Source organism: Colletotrichum karsti (assembly GCF_011947395.1).
Source record: "Colletotrichum karsti strain CkLH20 chromosome Unknown Scaffold89, whole genome shotgun sequence".
NCBI classification, from domain to species: domain Eukaryota; kingdom Fungi; phylum Ascomycota; class Sordariomycetes; order Glomerellales; family Glomerellaceae; genus Colletotrichum; species Colletotrichum karsti.
Window position 1 is genome coordinate 12,237 of NW_024065989.1, and position 22,759 is coordinate 34,995.

Here is a 22,759-nt window from a genome sequence, read left to right on the forward strand (position 1 = left end):
GCCCACATCACCTCTGAACTCTAGCATCGACTTCTTCCATCGATAAATGCAAGTTCCCTATTTTTTACAAGGCGAGTATGTTGAGGCATATGCTTGAGCCAATTGCTGACATACTGAAGTGTACCTGTAGTGGTGACTCAACCAGAAAGCACGATTCCATTCGCCTGGCTCGCCTTTAGCCATGTCATTTCGCAAAAAGAATGTGGTCCTAGGCTCTTCAGCTCGGGGCTCAGCAAGAGAGTCCGTTGCCCACCGGCAAGAGGCATTACCTCCACCAGGAGTGCGCCCGTCGCCTCTGGACGGCCGCCTCACCACTTCGACAGGCACTGCTTCACTGGATCAACTACTGGCGGGACATTCTGGAGTACCTCTCGGATGCAGTATTTTGGTTGAAGAGTCGGGGACAACCGACTTTTCAGGGGTCCTTCTCAGGTATTTCGGTGCTGAAGGTCTTGTACAGGGTCATCAAGTTCATGTGCTAGGCCCAACTGAAGCATGGAGAGGGGAACTTCCTGGGCTGGGCAAGGCTAGTAGCAGCTCAAGCCACAGTCAGCCAAAGGCAGTTTCGAGTGAGAAGATGAAGATTGCTTGGAGATACGAGAGTCTAAGCAGCAGCAAGCCTGGCTCAGGTATGATGCCTTACTGGTTCCAGTACTCTTTCCGGAAGCCTGATCGCTGACTTGGTTCAAGTCGCAAATCCGGGAAGCGCAAACACGCAAGACAATTTCTGCCACTCGTTCGACCTTGCCAAACGTCTGCAGCTTGGCGACATCAGAGGCGAACTTCACGCAACACCATCCGGGCCGTCCCTGGCCTGGCTGCAGCCTTCAGGAGGGCAAACTTCTTCGTCGCCGTTGGAGGCCTTTATTGCCAACCTGTCTGTCAGGCTTAAAGCTTCTCCGCCGAGTGCCATTCACCGAGTTTTGGTGCCAAACCTGTTGTCGCCGGCAATCTACGGCTCATCAGTCTGCCGGCCTACGGATGCCTTACAATTTTTGCACAGGCTGAGAGCCTTATTGCGTCAGTACAGTGGAAATCTGACGGCGGTTGTGTCACTCTCGACGACGCTTTACCCGCGTTCAACGGGGCTCACGAGATGGATGGAGTTACTCTGTGATAGTGTATTGGAGCTCTTGCCTTTGCAACGTCAGGTTCATATACAGCCTAACACCAAGTCTGAGGACGTAGTACAGGGCATGCTCAAGGTGCATAGTCTCCCCATATACCACGAAAGAGGAGGGGGCTTGGAGGGCCAGTCTACGCGGGAGAATCTCTCATTTCGCCTGAGCAGCTCAAGTGGTCTCATTTTCAAACCGTACAGTCTCCCGCCCATGTTGGACGAGGAAGATAAGAAAGACCCAAAGGACGGGGGAAAGAAGGGAGAGAAAAAGCTCGAGTTTTGATACGCTGCTCACTCATCATGATGATAGAATATCGAAGTGATTGAAAAACAGAAAAAAACAAGAGGGAGGAGGAGAGGGAGGAGGGGATGGTTACGACAACTTTTCGGTTATACATAGATAACTCAATGAGCCAAATGAGAGATCAATCAGAATTCGGAGAGAACCTAGACGGGATGAAATGAAGGTGACGGACGGCAAAGTGTGAGGTAGGTAGGTACGTACCCGACCCAAGTATCGATCGAACTTTCCCCACTTCGTGGGACACATTCATTGAAATCCGCCGTCCCTCCCAAAAAAAATTTCTCCTCCTGTTTTCCTTTCTGACAACAACCACATCTGTCAAGGTACGTTGCCAATGGTTTTCTCACTTACCGCCTTCCCTGCGCCCATATGATTATACAAATAATCTCAATCAATCTGTCAATCCACTGACACTCTGTGACGACTTCTTTATTATAAGCGAATATGATTTTTCTTTTTTGTGGCTATTGCACATCCTTCCGTCCAGCATATGACAGCCCCGAATTACAGCTAACGTTTGCAAAGACAGCAAGGAAACCTCTGCAAGAGGAAGCGGACATGGCGTCTGAGGCATCTCATGCGCCTGTGCGCATCTCCAAGATTGCGGATCGTTACCTCGTCTTCGACGCTGAAGATGTGGCCGTGATCCGACGCAGTCACAATATGTGCTCGGTGCTAGTGGGCACCACGCCTCAGAACCCAACCCAGAATGTGTTTCTCAGCTTACCTCTGGAGTTGCTGCCCGAAGAAGCGAGTGTGTTGGTCGAGAAGAAGGTAGGCCGTCTAGTCGACGAGACGTCGCATCACCTATCTACCCTGCGGTCCACGGACAAGAGCACCCGTCAGGAGTATATCGGTCTTCTGAAGGACCGTCGGAACCAGGCACAGAAACTAGTGTCTGAAGAGCAGGCCAAGAAGGTTACGGAGCAGGCGCGCAGAGCTGCTGATGCCAAGTCGACAAGTGCCACGAAGTTGGGCGACCAAGGGCCCGCCACAACGTCGACACAGGACAAGTCGTTAACCGTGACCCTCACCACCAGCGGTGGCCTAGAGTCTTCAGCGACAGAGACCATGCCGGTCCTGCCTCAGCCTCCTCTCGGCCCGCTCCATCAGCACTTGCAGTCAAAGGGATACTTCATGACGCCCGGTCTCCGGTTTGGTGCCGACTACAGCGTTTATCCAGGTGATCCGTTACGCTACCACGCTCACTTCCTCGCCACGAATTACGAATGGGATGAGAAGATTCCGATGCTCGATGTCGTGGGCAGCGGTCGCCTCGGTACTTCGGTCAAGAAGGGTTTTTTGCTCGGTGGCGAGGTTGCTGCTGCCGAGGATGCTACGACAAAAGAGGTTCGCACATTTTGCGTTGAGTGGGCTGGGATGTGATTCAACGTGGATTGTGATCATGATTGAAGGTGCCAACGCTCGATGCAAGGCATAGGGACGTATGCGCCTGTGTACAAAAATAGTAAAGATACCCCTGACTTCTAATGAAAACATGTTGCTCTAGTACCTACCAACGCCAGTGTTAACCCTCGTTGCCCAAACCACTGTTTCCCAACCCATGAAAAGTAGGCATAGCCAGAGGGCTTCTCTCCTGTTCTCTGCCCCCTCAAGGCACGTAGATTCGACTAAAGCTTATGACTTCTCGACGGCAGCAAACACACTTGTCGAAGTTATTCATCGCCAATGACACACGGCAATCGTCGCAGAGACTAAGACACCGACACGGCCATACAATGATCGTCCTCGGAGAGCTCTGGCAGACAACACACTGAGGACCGTCAGGGCCCAGACCCGCCGCTCCCTCTGCCCATGTCGACTCGCCGTTCAACGCCCTGGAGGTGTGCATGCGACGGGACAACAGGAGCTGCTCCAGGCGCTGAGCCTCCTCGTCAGGGGTCATTCGACTGGGCCGGGAGATGATACGGCTCGCTCGTCCAACTGGATGCAAGATTCTTGTCCTTTGCAGCTGCTGCGACCTCCTGAACTGCGACCGAGTCATGATTCCGTCACTGCTCAGGTGTGCAGCCAGCGTATGCGCCTCTTCTCTCTCTTCGGGGTTGCTAGGGTGCAGCAAACGGGCCAGATCTGACAGCTGAAGCGAATCATCCGGTGTTGGCGTGGCTTCCCGAGAGACCCAGGACTTGGACTGTGTCGGCGTTCTCTGGCCCTCCTCTTCCGACTCCCAATCGCTGTCGGTATGAGGGTCGAATGAGATGACACTCGTTGTATCATCGTCGTTGGATGCTTCCGGTTCGTATTCGCCGCTGTTATCCGTAGAGCCCCAGTAACCGCCCTTAAGCCACCAACCGTAGAGTCGCGAATCCAGGTCGGCCTCGTCGAGGGGCGCCCAGCTTTTGTTTAGCCTCCATGCCTGCTGCCTGAACTCGGTCTCCACGTCAACAGCCTCGTTTATCGGGATTTCCATGCTAGATTCCACAGGGACAGCAGGAGCATCCAGACGAGACCCACCGTCGTCTCGTTTGGCATTGCCGGCGTCGTTTGTAACCTTTGGCCGGCGAGCTATCCATTGCAGAAACTGCGGTGGCCGAAAGCCCACTTTGGAAATGATTTTGAGAGCAGCAGTGGCCCACGCTCGAAATATGAGCCTGTTGATGTTCATGAGAAAGTCCAATGCCATGAGCCACCTTCCACTTCTTTCCGCAGCACCAACACCATCTCTCATCCTCCGTTCACCCGAACGGGACTTGGGAACCTTCTGCGCAGCCCGTTCGCGTGCGTATCCATTTGTCGTCATCAACTGATCGTCCTTGACAGGAACTAATCCAATAGTGCCGATGTTGTCGTACTGAGAGTCGGAGGTGTTAGCTCCAGTCCATTGTGCGCGTAGATCCTCAAGCTCTCGAAACCTCTCCTCCTCGAGCCACGTGTGCTGCCTCAAATTGACATCCCGATCCTCGTTTAGGTAAACAGCTTCGCTGGCCATCGTGATCGCGCCGAATCCGGTTCGCAGCAAGGCAGTATAAAAGTCCATCTCCATGCTTATGCGAATGTCTGACAGGGAAAGGTTAGCCTGCATATTTCCGTGGGCTTGAGCTAGTCGCTCTCGAAGGGTGAGGCGTTGGCCGGCAGTTCCTTCCGCTGTGGTGAGAGCAGCCAAGCCCAGCGCAAGCAGGTAAATGAAGAAACAGACGAGTATGCCACCGAGAACGAGAACATGAGGAATGAAGCCGATGATGCACACCGTGGGGAACCTGAGAAGCCCCTGCTTTGCCGGGTCGTCCAGAGAAAAAGTCACAGCGCTGTAGAGGATGCTTGCCATGAAACATAGCCCCCAAAAACCGGTGCTGACGAGGCGGAACTTGGATTGCAGGTTGAAAACACCTAGCACATGGCTCGTAACATGGCTCATAGTCGACAAGAAAGCCACCAATAGCACTTCGGGAGGCGTGTTGACCCTTCGGAGTATCATGGAGCGGCTTATAGCAATACTGCTGCTGGGATTCGAATTCATTTCCGTCGCTTGTGACTGCGTGAATAACCCCCAGCCGAGTTGATTGCTGATCGCGGCGTCGGCTTCGGCGAAAGCGAGGGAGTGCTCGAAAAGCGTCATGCCGGTCTCAGCTGACACTGGACGACCCTGGACGGCACACGACACGGTTTCGAGAAATTGGCTGAGGCAGAATGTCCCGAACAGCGGCCACAGCAACGATAACGAACCTCGCAACTCCTGTGTTGGGTCGGCTTCATCCGTGGGCACCATGCCAACCGCCACACATGACTCCTCGTCGGACGCCCCAAGCAGAAGCGTGGAGCTCATGGTGTGAAGGAAGCCACCGGCTTGTGTGAACATCAACTCGGAGCTTTTGTTTGTATTCCCCCAGCGCATTTCGGCGAAGTCGGGGGATGTCTGGCACTGCATGGAGCGAAGAAGGCCGCGCGCTTGGATCAGGAATAACAAGATAGGGAGGCTGCGCAGAAGGAGACGGACAGGCAAAGTCAGACGCAGTCGGCGCCTCGTAGCGGCAAAGATATGAGTGCGATTGAGAACAATGGCCATGGCGATACAGCAAAGGGCCCATTTGCTTGTCGCGTAGCTGAAAACGCTACCGAGACCCTTGGCGCCTTCCATGGTGAACTTGGGACTTGCGATTCCAGGATCGTGATCCGCCAGGATAGCAGGACCGGTTGCAGTCCCAAACCCATGGGAGTGTCCCACAGGAGGGGGTATATTCATGCTGTGGGCAGCAGTTGCAGCGGCGTGGGTAGTGTGATGTATTCCGGGTTCTGTTGCTTCAGGAATTATGCTCGGACCAAGGGCGTCGAGTGAGTCGGGGAGTGGTATATATGCTGTGAGCCTTTTAAGCATTCTCGGGCCAGCCCATAGCAGGTCCTCGATGGAAGGGGCGAGCTTCGTCACGTTGACGGCGTGGTGCAGTTGGTGAGCGGTCCACAGCGAGAGGTTCTGCAAGAACCCAGAATCGTCGAATGAAGCGGGTACAGGCGGCTCCGCCATGGTGCGGGAAGATGGAACTGGTTTAAAATCGAGCTGCAGCAGAGACAGCGACGAGGGCGGCGGCGATGGCGGCAGCCTTATCGCTCGGGGCGGCTGGAAGCGTCGCGACACGAATCATGGGCGGTGGGGTTGGAGGCGGAAGAGCATGATGCGGAGAGACGGGAAAAGACGATGAGATTCCGCTCGTAGGCTGTAGGAACAAAATGTCTCGTGATGAAAAAGACGGAAGGTGTCGTCGTCGTCGTCGTCGTCGTCGCGGTCGTCGCGTTGCAGACTTGAACCTCCCTCTTTCTGCAGCGCTCCAGGATCGGTGGATGCAGGAGGAGTTGACGTCGGGAGCTCGGATGAGGTGGACTGTGTGAGGTCAGGTCCTTGTCGCGTGCGCCGTACATAGCTTGGGGCGAATGGTAATTAGCCGGGGTCCGAAAGACGAATAAGATATGTGAAGCGCCGCGGCGCCGCGGGTTGAGGTCACTGTACATTACATTACCTAGGTACCTGAGGTAGGTACCTAAGTAGATGAAACTGTGGGTAACATAGCCAGCCATCTCATCTTCTACGCGACCTCATCAAAGCGACAACCTACCTTAACCAGAGATTTGCCAACTACCCAAGGAATCGAGCAATGATATCTAGAACACCTAAGCTAATTAATCGTGTTTCTGCAGTGTGATCGTCTCTAGAGCTTGAAGTGCGGATGCACGGATGTGGTACGTTTACGGACCAGACCACCAGTGTGGCCAACATAACCACGTCAGTCCATAAGAGACCCAAGTTTGGCCAGCTCAATAACCTTCTTATTTCAATACACACACACTAGTGTTGATATCGATATACGGTCGTCTCTTTATTTTCCTCCGTGGCGGCATAAGGCCTGTTACCTTAGTCTTTCCATCGCTTCTGTACATTATCCACTTGCCAAGCGGCGATGCTGTGTAGAGATCCGTTGATAAGCCGCTATGGCGATTCGCCTTGTCGTTGCAACCCTCTGTCCTGTATTTTGCGGCGGAAGGCCGCCAGAAAGCACTGCCATGCCCGGGCAATGGCTCCAACACGTCTCGAGCCGTGGTCCTCATCCATGTGAAAGGCATCAGTGCCGGTGAGGTCGACCTAGCCTTTCTTCCTATGTCCGACAATACTCTGACTGATCACAGACACCCCCACGTCATCTCCATCAGGTCATCGCGACATGCCCACGCTAATGTGTAATTTGTTGTATCGCCCATTCGAGGTGACCGAGAAGGCGCTGCGTATCCAAGCTCAATAAACGAGGTTGGATGGGTTCAATTTAGCTATACGGTGGCTGGTTGTCCTGGAGCCTTTCCAGAACAGCACGGTAGCTGCCTTTCGACGCCTGGATAGCCCGGCCCACCAGCTTGGTATGAAGTAGGGGATCTGACGGTGGGAGTTGACCCTTAACCCAGAGATTCGTGATTTCGGCGCGGCTGGGCAAGTAGGCGACACAGCAAGCAGCGAGAATTCGTTCGTGCTCTATGGATACGGGATCCAAGACGATTGATGGTGCCGACGGGTCGGTATCGTCTCCATTGACAAGTGCAGCAACACCGCCAGTGACCATGTCCACGCAGTCAATACCGGCGTCCGCGAGAGCAGCAGCAGCAACTGTGATGCAGCCGCTCAAGACGTTCATCATGTCCCACTCTTCGTTGCCCTGAGCATGAGATGCCTCCCTCTCTTGGTCGCCCTCAATGACGGTGACGATGACGTCAACGCCACTTTTCGGCCATCTGTCGGCGATGATAACCCCACGCAACGCAGTGTCGAGATGAACGCTCAGATCTCTCTCACTCGAGTCGCGGAGATAGCCTCTGCGCTGGCGCGTAGCGAAAGGAGCGTATTTGACGTGAGTTGAGAGCACCAGATAAGGTGAAAAGGGTGCTGAACGAGGAAGCGATCGGGGGCCGTGGACGGTGCATATGAGCTTCATGCCATTGATCTTGGATCTTGCGTTAGCGTGACCCTCAGGGGTTTCAATCTCCATGTAGGCCGAGCCCGAAGCCGTGGGCGTGATGCCGGTCTTGAGAACTGATGAAATTGTTAGTGTCGGCGAGCACACAGAGACGTCGACGCGAAAGGTGAACCAACACAGTCCTCGAATACCGTTCGGCGGCCTTGCTCGACGGCTTTGCTTGGAACCAGAGACTTCGTACACAGGCGGCAATGTGGCACCGGGTGGCCCGTTGATTCTGCGTCGATCGGCCATGGCGAGGTAGAGGAACTTGAGTGTTTCTGTTTGAGATGACGGGAGCTTTACGGCCTCAGCTATCGCTCGGATTCTGCGGGGTGCTTCTCCGCGTGATATGAGCTTGACGCGTACGTCACTGGCGAATCTAGATGTGCCACTGGGACGGCGGCAAAGTAGTGATCTGATGCGTTCGGTCAAACTGTCGTTCGGGTTAACGACAGTCTCAAAGTTGATGGGGGTGAATTTTCAGGCTACGCTTTACTGAGACGTTTAGGTCCGCCTAGAGAGGTAGCTGCGACCGGTTTACTGAATTTTTCTGGCACCGACCAGACCCGCCCACGCAAGCGAATCCAAGTGGGTACATGCATATATCCACCGTAGCGGGCAACTACTTCAAGCTCAAAATTTTCTTCCGCTTCACATTTTGACCAGCACCAACTCCCATTCTTCATCGTTGAGAAACCCTCAACACCACCAACAGTCCCAAGCAGTGGCCTACCGTGCTGTCCTGTATGGTAAGTCTCCAGAGTCTTCTCTCGCACATCTCCTGCATATGATGCAACATCTTCCACTAGTTCACGCGATTTCCTGAGCGCACGAACAACATGCACTACCATCTGATCTTTACCTCCTACGGGACACTTTTTTTATGATCACATTTGGACCATACGATGTTCTAAATCAGGTGCTGACTTCAAGCCAGGTTTTTTTCGCTGTTCTCTTTTTTCTCTTCCTCTCTGCACTTTCCAGTCTGGGGGTTGCGAATGTGGCCAGTCCGTTTTTGCATCGGTAAGTTTGTTGCACTTCTGTCTCTGCCGTACTTGTCTTTCCCCATCCTGTCTATGATGAACAAACTTTTCATTCAGTTCTGCTACTGAAATCTGTGATGATACCCAATTACCAAAAAACCTTTGTCTGATAGACGCTCACATTATTCCCATTGTTGGATGACGCAAGAAGGAATTGTTTTTGCTAACCGGAATCCATCTTCAGTAGAATCGTGTTCCCTCTTTCCCTGACAATCGGTTGCGGCTGGCTGTTGGGTTTGGACATTCGAGTATTGGCCGTCAACTCGCAAGGTAAGAACTTTTTTCCCCCTTACCCCCTCCCTACGTCCGTTGTCGGCGCTCAGAGAGCGCTGCTCATCTTGATGATGACCACAGCTTATCCATTCAACTATGTCAAGTCGGCCGAGCCGTTCTTCCACACTGGAGCCCTTCTCGAAGGTGCGAGGAAGGTGGTGAAGTTGGTTCCTTCGGGGCCGTGATTCAGCTTCAGTGTCTCGCTTCCCGGTCCCTCGTTCTGATGTTCCGGGTTGCTGGGGCCGGCTCGACTGAATGAGTAAAATGGCTTGTCTGATCAGATACTTTCATCTCTATTCTTAACCAGTGGGCCAGTTGTTCCGCAGCTAACGTGGCTTGTTTAGTTGGATACTCTCGATTTCTCGCACATTTTCTCGCCACATGATCTCTTGCGGAGACGGATAAGTCGTGACATGATAACCTCGTACGCCCTGCCTACTGTGACCCTTGGCCCCACGTTCTCTAAAAGTCGATGACGCTGCTGTCGCTTCGAGTGATTTCTTGCGCAAAACCACACTGCACAACTTGTGATTGCCTGAATGAATTTCCTACAACCCTTCTCATACCATCCGTTGATGCTAATGGAGTGTTCCACTGCGCTGATGTCAAGTGAACACAGCGTCCTTCGCGCTGCCGGACACGTTCCCACCAGCTTCTGAGTCGCTTAACCTGCATGGAGGCGTCGTAGATGACTTACTCGCCAGTCCCTTGCATAGATTGCCAGACGCGAGCGGCATCTTATTCGACTTGGTAAGTCAGGACGGTCATCGCTGAGCCAGCTAGACCCGCCAAAATAAACTATCAATAGAGACAGTCCAAAGTGAGGTCTCAACGTCAGTCCTTAAGGTGAGCTGAGGTTGTACTTGAGGGGGGATCCCTGTTGGCATGGTCCAGCCAATGAGGTAGGTCTCGCAGCTTGAACTCAAGACAATCAAATCCACTAGGCTGTGCCCCTACAGTACTGGTGCAGGGGAACACAGGCCACCTAAGGCGCATCCGCGTCCCTACCCCTACCTTAATAAGACGCGAGAAAGACAGCACGCTGCAGTCGCAGTCCGTACCTGGACCTCAACTAGACCTGAAAATAAAATAACACCTTCGTACCAGCCTACCTGACGGCGTCCGACTGAGCCTCCTTCCCCCCCTGTATCTGGGCCAGCAACGCGACCCTCCGTCTCCCGTCTCCAACATCTACCCGGCTGCCCCTCTGACGACTGCCATTAGTCCTCACGATCACGGTTTCGATCACCCGAGAGACGCCACATGTCCTCAAGGTGACGATCGTTCCGCCGTTACTCCAGATCACACTCCATCGAAAGCCCTAGGCTCTACTGTTCCATCGCAGCATTCAGTATACGCCAAAGAGCTATTCCGAATAGATGCCCTCGTCTGCTTGAACACCACGAATTTGGAGTTCCGGGCGAGCTGCTCCGTTGCCGTTTCAATCTTGATTTTTCCCAGTTCGGGGCTTAGTCCCTCCAGCCAGTGCCCTGGATGTTGCCGTCATATGCATCCTCCGGCTCCAAGGTGATGCCTCGTCATCACACAGGCGGCTTCTCCAATGGATACCCAAGGGGCAACACGTTCGAGATATCTCCCCATAGGTGCGTTTGTCCTCCGTTTTGCGCTTCGCTCTCCGACTGATTTCTCTTTTCTCCACAGATACCAGCCACGAGCAACGCCCGCGAACCGTCGCCGACAGCGCCTCTTGACCCGTCTCGCGATCGTTGCCGTCGTCGCCATCTTCTTTCTGGTCTTCATCTGGCCTGGCGCCTCGCTGACATCGATCGTCTCCCTCGGCCTGCTTTCTGCGAGCGACGACCTGCAATTGGAAACAGTGCGATACTATGATCTCACCAACGTGCAAGGCACGGCCCGTGGCTGGGAGCGCGAGGAGCGCATCCTTCTTTGCGTTCCTCTACGAGACGCTGAGAACCATCTGCCGATGTTCTTTTCCCATCTGCGCAATTTCACCTACCCGCACCATCTCATCGATCTTGCCTTTCTCGTATCCGATTCCAAAGACCGAACCCTCGAGGTCCTTTCAACAAACTTAGAAGATCTCCAAGCCGATGAGGATGCCAAGCAGCCGTATGGCGAGATTTCCATCATCGAGAAGGACTTTGGGCAAAAAGTGAATCAAGACGTCGAGAGCCGTCACGGCTTTGCGGCGCAAGCGAGCAGAAGAAAGTTGATGGCGCAAGCCAGGAACTGGCTCCTGAGCGCAGCCCTGCGACCCTATCACTCCTGGGTGTATTGGCGCGACGTCGACGTCGAGACAGCACCGTTCACTATTCTCGAGGACTTGATGCGACACAACAAGGATGTTATCGTGCCCAGTAAGTCAACACCGTTAACACGATACAGCGCTGTGGTCAGACTGATCAAATGATAGATGTTTGGCGTCCCCTGCCGGACTGGCTTGGAGGCGAGCAGCCATATGACTTGAACTCTTGGCAGGAGTCAGAGACGGCATTGGCTCTCGCCGACACGCTGGATGAAGATGCCGTGATCGTCGAGGGATACGCTGAATATGCCACCTGGCGTCCTCATCTTGCGTACCTAAGAGACCCTTACGGCGACCCAGACATGGAGATGGAGATTGACGGAGTGGGGGGTGTCAGTATTTTGGCCAAGGCCAGGGTCTTCAGGTCAGGTGTCCATTTCCCGGCTTTTAGTTTCGAGAAGCATGCCGAGACGGAAGGTTTTGGGAAGGTAAGTTGAAGAACACGTCAACGGAAAGGCATCGCAGCTGATGAGGTTAACGCAGATGGCGAAACGGATGGACTATTCGGTCGTAGGGCTGCCACACTACACGATTTGGCATCTCTACGAGCCAAGCGTGGATGACATCAAACACATGGAGGTACGTGGCTGTATAGCGGTGAAACAAAGCAGATGGAGACTGACACCGTACAGGAGATGGAACAAGAGAGGCTTGCTCGGGAGAAAGAAGAGGAAGAAAAGGAAGAAAAGGCCAAGAAGGTTAAGGAGCAGTTCGGGGACGCAAGCAGTCAATGGGAGAAGGATAAATCAGACATGCAAAATCTCGCAACGCAGGAGAAGAAGGGCAAAAAGGACCGAAAGGACCGAAAGGACAGCAAGGAGACAACGGAGAAGTCGGATAAGCAAGAGACGCCGGGAAAGACAGAGCGCTTTGCAAAGAAGGAAACATCGGAAAAGAAAGAAAGCAAGGAGAAAGAGGGCGGAGAGTTCGCCAAGAAGGCGGAAAGCTAAGGGGTGTTGAATTACTCGGATATTCAGATGCAGCTGTAGTTTGACCATTTCCATTTGCATATTGATGTGGGAACCTAATTCCCATAGTCGAGCAACTACATGCCCAGGGCTGGTCATCAGCTGCGTTTTTGCATTATGAGGTGTACTATACCAAATGAGGCTGTACTTCTTCTATCCGGGGTACAGTTGGATGATTCCATCAGTCTTTCCCATTGGAAAGAATTGGTGCTCGGTTGTAGAAAGGCGTTGGTAACATTGCAACGTGGCTGGCACCACTGTAGATGTCTCAACAGCGGCCGCTATTTCATCACGACACGCGTTCACCAGCCCCTAGCGTTCTTTCAGGGCATGCGCGAGCGGTACTCATACAAAGGTTACTTCGATGACTTAGTATTTCAACTTTCTAACCTGCTAGGTAGGTACCTGAGGTAGGTAGAAATAAAGTGTGGTGTACAGACTGCTAGGTATCCCATATTTCTCGCCGACAATGCAGGTATTTACAACTTGGAAATGATGGCGCCGGCAAACTCGCTGGTCTTGGCCTTACCGCCCAGGTCACCAGTCAGGGCCTTTCCTTCCGCGAGGGTATCAAAAGCAGCCTTCTCGATTCTGTCGGCGTACTCGCCGAGACTCATGTGACGCAGCATCATCATGGAGGAGAGCAGGAGAGCAGTGGGGTTAGCCAGGCCCTTGCCGGCGATGTCGGGGGCGGAGCCGTGGACGGCCTCGAAGATGGAGCACTCGTCGCCAATGTTGCCGGAGGGGGTGAGACCGAGACCACCAATGAGACCGGCGCACATGTCGGACAGAATGTCACCGTACAGGTTGGGCATGACGAGAACCTTGTCGTTGTAGGGGAGAGGGTCGGTGGTCATCTTAAGGCAGGTGTTGTCGAGGAGCTCGGCGTCAAATTCGATGTCAGGGAAGTCCTGAGCGACCTCGCGGCCGGTCTTGAGGAAGAGACCGTCGGACATCTTCATGATGGTGGCCTTGTGGACGACGCGAACCTTCTTGCGGCCAATCTCGCGGGCCTGCTGGAAGGCGAAGCGGAGAACGCGCTCAGAGGCTTCGCGGGTGATGAGCTTAATGGATTGAACGACGCCATCGACGACGACGTGCTCAATGCCGGAGTATTCACCCTCGGTGTTCTCGCGGATCAGGACGGTGTCGACGTTGTCGTACGGGGTCTTGTAGCCGGCGACGGATCGGCAGGGACGCAGGTTGGCAAAGAGGTTGAAGGTGCGGCGGAGAGTCAGGTTGAGGGAGACGTGACCCTTGCCAATGGGGGTCTACAGCGTTACGGGGTCAGAGGGATTCATCTACAAGGCTTCGGCACACGGGAAACATACGGCAAGAGGACCCTTAAGGGCGATCTTGTTGCGCCTGATGCTCTCGATGGCGGCATCAGGGATGGCAGTCTTGCCGTCCTTGAGGATGGGAGTGACATCGACGGGCTCCCAGGTGACGGGGGCCTTGAATCAGTTGTCAGTACGAAACCATGCCTGATTATTCGACGAGGCGCAAATGGACTAAACGTACCTTGGCCGCGGCAAAGATGTCCTTGACGGCCTGAGAGATCTCGGGACCGATACCGTCACCCTCAATCAAGCTGACCGGGTAGTTGCCCTGCAGAATGGGAATGCCCTGTCAGTATCTAGTAGTCTGACATGTCGCAAGCTGAGCGTCGCTAATTGAGCCATTTCACCTAGACAACGGCGAGGCCGAATTGTTGCAATTGGACGCAAAACTTTATGGGGACGGGCAGAGACGGTAACATCGAAGAGGGACGTACGTTGGAGTCCTTGACACCGTTGAACTTGGCGACGCGGTCGCTGCTGTAGAATCGGGAGTTCTAAATGAGGTCGTTAGCTAGTCTGGTCATCTTCAATCGCTGTGCGGAGGCTCGAGGCTGCGGGTTGCACGTGGATCTTGAGGGGGCACATCGGGAGATCGGGAATCGCCAATTGCGCACCTGGAACTGGGAAAAGACGGCGGCGCGGGGAGCAGCGCGCAGGACTTGCCGCCTCATGGGCGCAGCGAGGGTACGGGAGGCCAGCATCGTGACTGAAGTGTGAAGCGTAACGGTCCTTTGGAGGGGAAAATTACACCAAAGTTTAGGAATCGGGAGAAAGCGGCTGGTCCTCGGTATCGGAGGTCGGGGATATTAAAAAAAAAAAAAAAAAAAAAAATAGCTCATATGCAACACCGAGGAGTGACTTTCCACGTAAGGAAGAACATTATGTAAGGTACCTTACCCAAGGTTTGTAGTAGACGACCTGTTTACCTGGTTAGATCCGACGGTACCTTAGGCACCACTCAAATCCGCAGCTACCAACTTACCTACCTACCTTCTTAACTTGCATGCTGGGCGATCGCATTACCTAAGCTGAGTTTCGTTCCATTCTGCCTTGGAGCGCCCGGGCACCTAAGAACCAGCCTGGCACTGCCCGTACCTTACGTAGGTACCGAACACTAGGTGCTGCAGTTGCAGTCCACTGCCGTCAAGCACAGCAGGACTGGAGTCTCGATCTGCAACCTGGTCAATTCCACCTTCAGGAATGCTTTTTGGCGGCTGCTGTCTTGGACAAGACACATCACTCTCAACCCCTCCACATCGCAGATCGAAAGCCTCAATAGCCAAAAGGTCTCCTCCCTTTATGCATTTTCTCGAGTCTCAACCAACCCCATCAATGTACGATCGACGCGCCTAAACAAGTCGACTCTACCGTTCCCCTCCTCATTCTCGAATCTCCTCACGCCCGCCGAGAGCAACTTGTCGAACACCCAACCTTGCGCGCATACACCCGGCCACGCCTACATCAGAGTCCGCCACCAAAATATCATGATTCGAGATGTCGATGAGTCGCAGTACCTCGAGGCAGCGCCTGCCGTCGCCCATCGCCCTAGCCTAGACCTCTGCAGACCCATGGGCCCTTCCGCTATACCCCCGAGGATGCAATATCGAAGTCGACCCGTCTCCGTGGCCGTGGATCCAGTATCGCTGGTCTTGTCCGAATGTATGGCCATCACATCGGCCATTCATAAGCATGCGCGCTCAGGCTCTAGTGTGTCCGCCATCCTGGGCGGGAACCCGAACCCGATTCACTTGGCTACTTCGGGTCCTTCGTCTAGGGGATCGAAAGCTACTGGTGCCGCTCTCGGCGCTGAGGGTCCTCAAGATATCGCAGCCGTCAACAGATGGGGCTTGCGTGGGAAGAAAGGCCGCAGCATACAGGACAATCCTCTCATGGCGGGGTTTGGCAAGCTACGCCATGAGCTGGCCAGCGTCAGAGGTAAGGAAATGCCCGCCTTTTTCCCTGTGCTTTCTGCACGACTCGCTTTACTGACCGCAGATCATATTGTAGATATCCATGCATTCGATGCCCTGTCCCTCCTGAACCCGTTTCTACAGATCATTCAAACCAAGGGCACCGCCGCGCCTATAACAATTCTCACACTCGGCGCGCTCGGCAAGTTTCTCGCCTACGGATTCATTAGCCCGACTTCTCCCAGGTTTGCTCTCGCGATGCAGTCCCTCGCTGCAGCAGTCACTCGGTGCCAATTCGACGGCGATTCCAGCCAGGTGGAAGTTGTCCTACTCATGATTCTCCAACTCATGGAGAGCATGATGTCCGGCCCGGGAGGTGATATACTCAGCGATGAGAGCGTTTGCGACATGATGGCGAGAGGGTTGGCCATTTGCTCTCAGCCGCGCTTCTCTGCTGTCCTCCGCCGAACAGCCGAGGCCTCAATGGTTCGCATGTGCCAGATCATCTTTGAAGACGTGAAGCACCTCGAGGTCGAGGCTGGGGACGAGTCGGATGCTCTCGACAAGCAGACCATCGCAGACATGGACAGTGTCAAGATGGACCCTGCTGCGACCACCGCCAGCGGTCTACGAGCACCGCCGTCGGAGCCCGAAGCCCGCGTATCGACATCGAGTTCGACGCCCCTGAACCCGAACCGCCCGGCTCAAGGGAGCTCGGACTCTGGTGATAGCAAGGCCGATGCCAGTACTGGCAGTGAGCTGGAGGGAGACGGCGAGGGCGAAGGCGAGGGCGAAGAAAGCGCCGAATCTCTTGACCTGCGGCCCTACTCGCTACCCTCAGTTCGGGAGCTATTCCGCGTATTGGTCGATTTCTTGGATCCCAACGATCACCAGCGCTCGGACACGATGAGAATCATGGCTCTGCGCATCATTCATGTGGCGTTGGAGGTGTCCGGCCCATTCATTGCTCGGCATCCAGCTTTAGCCGGTATCGCGGAAGACAGGCTCTGTTGTTACCTTTTCCAGCTTGTGAGGTCTGATAACATGGCCCTCCTACAGGAGTCTCTCACGGTTGCTGGCACGTTACTCTCCACTTGCCGCAGCGTCCTCAAGCTGCAACAGGAACTGTTCCTATCGTATCTTGTTGCGTGCCTCCACCCGTCCGTAGAAATACCTCGCGAGCCCGGTGTCGATCCTGCATTGTACGCTGGAATACCGCAATCCCCTAAGCTCGTGAAGCCACCGCCAAACAGCAGCGGAAACACGAGCGGGCGATCGACTCCAGTGCCGGTGAAGGACCGGCAAAAGCTAGGCCTTGAGGGCGGCGCAAGAAAGCCTGATGCGCGACAGGCCATGGTCGAGAACATTGGTGTCTTGTCACGAATGCCAACTTTCATGGTCGAACTCTTTGTCAACTACGACTGCGACGCCGATCGCGCTGACCTATGCGAAGACATGATTGGTCTTCTCTCAAGGAACGCACTTCCCGACTCTGCGACGTGGAGCACCACAAGCGTCCCTCCGCTCTGTCTGGATGCGCTCCTCCGATACATACAGTTCATAGCCGAGAGGCTAGATGAAACACCCGTTACCGACGGCTATATGGATCCCGCCGAATTGAGGGAGCAGAGACGAAAGAAGAAGATCATCATCAAAGGGACGAGCAAGTTCAACGAAAACCCCAAGGGCGGCTTGGCCTATCTTGAGGCGCAGGGCATCATCGAGGACGTCAAAAATCCTGTCGCGGTGGCCAAGTTCCTGAAGGGGACATCCCGGGTGTCGAAAAAGATCCTCGGCGAGTACTTGTCCAAGAAGGGAACCGAAAGCGTGCTTGAGGCGTACATGAACCTCTTTGACTTCTCGGAAAAGCGAGTCGACGAGGCGCTCAGAGGACTTTTGGAGACATTCAGACTTCCCGGGGAGTCGGCGTTGATCGAGAGGATTGTTACCTGTTTTGCCGACAAGTACTGCTCCAAGGCCACGCCAACGGAAGTTGCCAACGCAGATGCGGTCTTCGTCCTGACGTATGCCATCATCATGCTGAATACGGATCAGCATAACCCCAACCTCAAGGGCCAGAAGCGCATGACTGTGGAAGACTTTGCGCGGAACCTGAGAGGGGTCAACGACGGCAAGGACTTCGCTCCCGAATACTTGCAGGAGATCTTTGACGAAATTCGAACGAACGAGATTATCTTGCCCGATGAGCACGACAATAAGCATGCTTTCGACTATGCCTGGCGGGAGCTGATTATCAAGTCCGAGTCGGTGCAGCCGCTGGTCCTTTGCGATACCAACATCTACGATGCCGACATGTTTGCTGCTACATGGCGCCCCATCGTGTCGACGCTCGCCTACATTTTCCTTCAGGCTAGCGATGACTCTGTTTTTGCGAGGATTGTTACCGGGTTCGACGAGTGCGCTCGGATAGCTGCCAAGTACAACAACGCGGAGGCACTTGACCACATCGTCTTCTCGCTGAGCCACATGACGACGTTGGCCACCGAGACCCCCTTCAACACAAGCTTAAATACCGAAGTCCAAGCTGGCGAAAGCAGTGTGATGGTCAGTCAGTTGGCGGTCCAATTGGGCAGAGACTTCCGCGCGCAGCTGGCCACCTTGGTTCTTTTCCGTGTGGTTACCGGCAACGAACGCATGCTTCGCAAGGGTTGGAAACACGTCACACGCATCTGGCTCAATCTGTTTGTCAATTCCCTGGTCCCTTCTTTCTTCCAGGAGAACTCGCCCGTCATGGACATCATACCCATTCCATTACAGACACCATCACAGGTCATTGATCGAGCTTCCAAGGAAGTGGAGACGGGTTTCTTCTCAGCATTTGCCAGCTACATTTCGTCTTATGCTGCTGACCTTCCACCGGAACCTTCGGACGAGGAGCTCGAGAGTACTCTTTGCACTGTTGACTGTGTAAACCAGTGTCGCATGGGTGAGGTTTTTGCTAACATTGCAAAGCTCACGCCCAACGAATTGGAGCCGCTGGTCGATGCACTTCTGGACGCTCTGCCCGAGGATCACAGTTCGACGGTGATAGTGGTCAAATCAGACAATGTCCCAGCCTCGCCCATAAACGGGCAGAAGGCGGCACAGACTGGTGTTGTGTACGACCCGGCGATTGCCTACATACTGGAGTTCAGTACAGTGCTTGCTCTGCGCGACCAAGAAACAGTCGAGCTTATTGGCAAGCGCGTCATCGAGGCATTACAGGCAGTACTTCGAGACGCAGGGCGGTACCACTACATACTCGTGTCAAGAGCCGCGTTCTACCTTTTCAAGCTCTTGCAAGTCAGCTACGCACATGACTATATCAATGTGCCGGTTCTTCTCCACACCATCTCAAGCTTGGCAAAGGACGTCCTCGCGAAGGCTTCCGTCCAGGTTCTCCAGGGCTTGAGACTGTGCGTTGACGACCCCAGTCCGCTTCGTAACGAGATTATGACTTCCCCGGACTTCTGGGCCATCATGCGAGCCCTGGCCCTGCGTCAAGACTCCGCACCGGTTGTGTTTGAAATCCTCGAGCTGGGCTGTGGCGGATCGCCGCCGGCCATCATTGCCGACAACTACGAAGCCGCCATCAGTCTTCTCGGGGAATTCGCGTCTGGCGCTGGCCGAGCCGTTCTTGCAGATGCTAAGCAGCGCAAGACTCGAGAGGGCATGCGCGAGAGCCCCAGTCTGAACGAAGCCATTTCACGGGGCTCCAAAGCAGTCAGCACCATCTACAGTATGACGGCGCGCATTCCATCTTTGATGAAGCAGTCCCATCTTGAGAATAACGAAGCATGGTCTGCGTACTGGCTGCCTATATTCCAGGCTCTCACGACGCAGTGCACAAACTCCTGTAGAGACGTCCGCCTTCAGGCTTTTACTTCGCTACAGAGATCACTGCTATCCCCGGATCTTACCTGCAGCGATCACAAAGAGTGGATAGCCATCTTTGGCGAAGTCCTGTTCCCGCTGATCCACAAGCTGTTGAAGCCGGAAGTCTTCTCGTCAGATCCTGTAGGGATGAGTGAAATGCGGGTGCAGGCAGCCTCGTTGCTGTGCAAAGTTTTCCTCCAATATCTGGTCCTCCTTTCAAAGTGGGACGAAATGTTGGATTTGTGGGTGAAGATTATCGATATCATGGATCGATTGATGAACAGTGGCCAGGGTGACAGTTTGGTATGTTGATTCCGCAAATCTCGCAGTTGACCGACGGATACTAACAGTAGGCGCGAAGGAGGAGGCTGTTCGAGAGAACCTGAAAAACGTGGTACTTTTCCTAGCGAGCAGCGGGTATTTGGTCGCACCCAGTAAGGATTCTTCAAAGGAGAACCTGTGGAATGAGACATGGAAGCGGATTGATCGTTTTCTGCCAGACTTAAAAAACGACCTAGCTCTAGAGGAGCCTAAGGCTAAAGCGGAGCAAGCTCCAGCGGTCGAGGCAAATGCATAGACGTTTATAAGACTCTAGTTGTGATAAGGTAGCTGTGTTAGTAATATTCTCTTATATAAAGTAATATAGAGATCAACTATTCTACTTATATTATATACTTTCTACTCTTTACTATAGATAGTAAAAGTTATAATAGAGTGCTTTAATTATAAATTAAACTTAAGTCTACTTTATAAAGTAAATACCTTACCTCTAATTAGTATTTAATTATAATATACTATAAGTAGTATATTATATAGCTTACTCTATAAATAAGAAATAATAAATTATAAATTATAAATAAAAATATTATAAAAATATAAACCTTTAAGCTAGCTTAATTAACTAACGTAGATTATTATTAAATAGCTAGTAAAGTATAATTTATACTTTATAGAAACCCCTATATTAATAGATTTATAACTATTAATATCTCTAAGCTTTAATAAGCTTTAATATTAGTATATAGATACTAATAACTTATTAATATAAATAATATTTATTAATAATTTAATTTTATAATTAATAAATTATAAAGTTTTATATTTAAAGATATAAACTTAAATAATAATAAAAAACCTTTATATTAATATTTATTAAAGTATTAATAATTATATATACTTAATTATTATACTTAAAGGATTAATATACTAATTAAAGCTATATTAAAGAAGTATAAATAAATTATAAGCTTAAGAGAGAGCTGAAGCTATAAAGTTATAAATTCTATATTACTTTTATTATAGTCTTCTTATTAAAATATATTTATATAAAAATATTTTAAACTAAAATATAAAAGTAAAAGTTTTTCTCTATTTAGTAGATAGGGGACTTTTTACCCTTTAAGTAGAAAAGTATAAATATACTACTTTTAGTTTAAAACTTATTTATACTATAAGGATTTTCTATTTAATAACTAATAATTTAGTTCTAAATATATATAACTATATAATAGTTTAATAACCTTTATAATTAATTAATACTTTTAATAATATCTCTTTAGTTTATAACTTTTATTTTACTTTTAATATAATATTCTTTTTTATATATTTAATATAATTAATATATTTTAATATAATTATATTTAATATATATTTATATTATAATATATAATAAAGATTTTATAGCTTTTAAATTATATTATATTTTTCTTTTCTTAACTTTTAGTTTATTTTAATTTTATTTTATATTACTTTATATTTTATAATTAAGTTTATATTTATCTTAAAGGTATTTTCTCTTTATATTTCTTTTTATAAAATAGTTAATATTATAATATTAATAAAGAAAAATATATCTTTAAAGATAAACTAATACCTAGCTCTAAATAAGCTTTATAGTAGTTTTTTAATATAAAGTTCTATAATATATTTATTATAATAATAATACTTTAGCTTATATTATCTCTTAATAAAATAAATAGATATAATTTATAATTAAATTAGTATTAATATATTTAGCTTAACTAAAGTTTTTAGATATATATATTATTTATAAGAGCTATAGGAAAAGTATAAGGGGAGTAAATAATAAACTTAATTATTAATAGGTAATAATAATAGCTTAAACCTATTATAAAGATATTAAACTTTTTAATTATAAATCCCTCTTTATAATACCCTTAAGGTTCTTTAGCTAAAATAATATCTCTATTATAAATCCCTCTTTATAATACCTTTAAGGTCCTTTAGCTAGAATAATATCTCTATTATATTATTAAGTAGGCCTATAAAGCTAGCTATTATCCTAATTTTTAGGCTAAAAGCTTATTTCTTATTTTCTTTTTTTATTACTATATTTAAATCCTTTCTCTAAGATATTATTTAGTATACCTCTTAATAAGTATAATAATATAAAGGCTTTAGCTATTAAGGATAATATTTAAAACTTAAGCTTTAGATATAAAGACTTAAAGACTTTAGCTAAAAAGAAAACTTTTATAGAATTTATCTTTAATTATAAACTATTTTTTAAACTTATTTTACTTTTTTTAGAGTATTTAAATAATAAAGAAACTAAAATAAAGCTATTTATATAGATTTATATTAATTTATTTACTTATATATACTTTATAGACTTCCTCTAAATAGCTAGAGATCTAAAGCTTAAAGTTAAAAATCTATAAGTTAGACTTATTTAAAGTATTATAAATATAGGTAATAATAAGTAATAAAACTAATATAATAGTTTTATTAAATAATATTAATAGTAATAATAAATAAAAAGTTATATTTAAATTTTCTTAAAAAGCTTAATATTAATAATATAATAATATAATAATAATATAAGGTATTAACTTAATAGCCTTGAAGCTAATTATTTAGTAAATAGCTAGGAGGAGTAGCTTAGAGGAAGACTATTAAAGTATTAAATATATAGTAAAAGATTTATTGATATTATTATTATAATAGGGGAAGTTAAAGTATAAAGTAATAAATTAATAGCTAAAGTAGAAGCTTAAGCTTATATATAGGGTCTATAAGTTATATAGCTAAATAGCTATTAATTAGTTAGTAAGCTAAGCTAAACCTAAAGTAAGTTAAATATATAGTTTAAATTATAATATAATATCTAAAGGTATATTTATATAATATAAAGCTATAATATATATTATATATAGTTTTTAGCTA

At 49.7% G+C, this 22,759-nt stretch overlaps 6 protein-coding genes across 6 annotated transcripts; 3 read left to right on the top strand and 3 right to left on the bottom strand.

Moving 5' to 3' along the window:
• Positions 1-1,982: 1,982 nt before the first annotated feature.
• Positions 1,983-2,810, top strand: CkaCkLH20_13307 (tRNA intron endonuclease; the record flags this gene model as incomplete). The annotated part of the gene is made up of 1 exon (XM_038896017.1): positions 1,983-2,810. The coding sequence occupies one exon, from the start codon at positions 1,983-1,985 to the stop codon at positions 2,808-2,810; it is 828 nt and encodes a 275-aa protein (XP_038738678.1).
• Positions 2,811-3,036: 226 nt separating this feature from the next.
• CkaCkLH20_13308 (uncharacterized protein) lies at positions 3,037-5,904 on the bottom strand (the record flags this gene model as incomplete). Its single annotated transcript, XM_038896018.1, has 1 exon — positions 3,037-5,904. The coding sequence occupies one exon, from the start codon at positions 5,902-5,904 to the stop codon at positions 3,037-3,039; it is 2,868 nt and encodes a 955-aa protein (XP_038738679.1).
• A 1,288-nt stretch (positions 5,905-7,192) lies between these two features.
• On the bottom strand, positions 7,193-8,128 carry CkaCkLH20_13309 (3' exoribonuclease; the record flags this gene model as incomplete). Its single annotated transcript, XM_038896019.1, has 2 exons — positions 7,193-7,950; positions 8,011-8,128. 2 exons carry the CDS (start codon positions 8,126-8,128, stop codon positions 7,193-7,195), a joined length of 876 nt encoding a protein of 291 aa, XP_038738680.1.
• Positions 8,129-10,686: 2,558 nt separating this feature from the next.
• Positions 10,687-12,429, top strand: CkaCkLH20_13310 (mannan polymerase ii complex anp1 subunit; the record flags this gene model as incomplete). The annotated part of the gene is made up of 5 exons (XM_038896020.1): positions 10,687-10,796; positions 10,855-11,531; positions 11,588-11,907; positions 11,963-12,058; positions 12,112-12,429. 5 exons carry the CDS (start codon positions 10,687-10,689, stop codon positions 12,427-12,429), a joined length of 1,521 nt encoding a protein of 506 aa, XP_038738681.1.
• Positions 12,430-12,926: 497 nt separating this feature from the next.
• On the bottom strand, positions 12,927-14,488 carry CkaCkLH20_13311 (isocitrate nad-dependent; the record flags this gene model as incomplete). The annotated part of the gene is made up of 5 exons (XM_038896021.1): positions 12,927-13,718; positions 13,779-13,901; positions 13,969-14,073; positions 14,222-14,281; positions 14,402-14,488. 5 exons carry the CDS (start codon positions 14,486-14,488, stop codon positions 12,927-12,929), a joined length of 1,167 nt encoding a protein of 388 aa, XP_038738682.1.
• A 714-nt stretch (positions 14,489-15,202) lies between these two features.
• Positions 15,203-20,150, top strand: CkaCkLH20_13312 (Sec7 domain-containing protein; the record flags this gene model as incomplete). The annotated part of the gene is made up of 3 exons (XM_038896022.1): positions 15,203-15,722; positions 15,795-19,876; positions 19,935-20,150. The coding sequence occupies 3 exons, from the start codon at positions 15,203-15,205 to the stop codon at positions 20,148-20,150; spliced, it is 4,818 nt and encodes a 1,605-aa protein (XP_038738683.1).
• Positions 20,151-22,759: the final 2,609 nt, after the last annotated feature.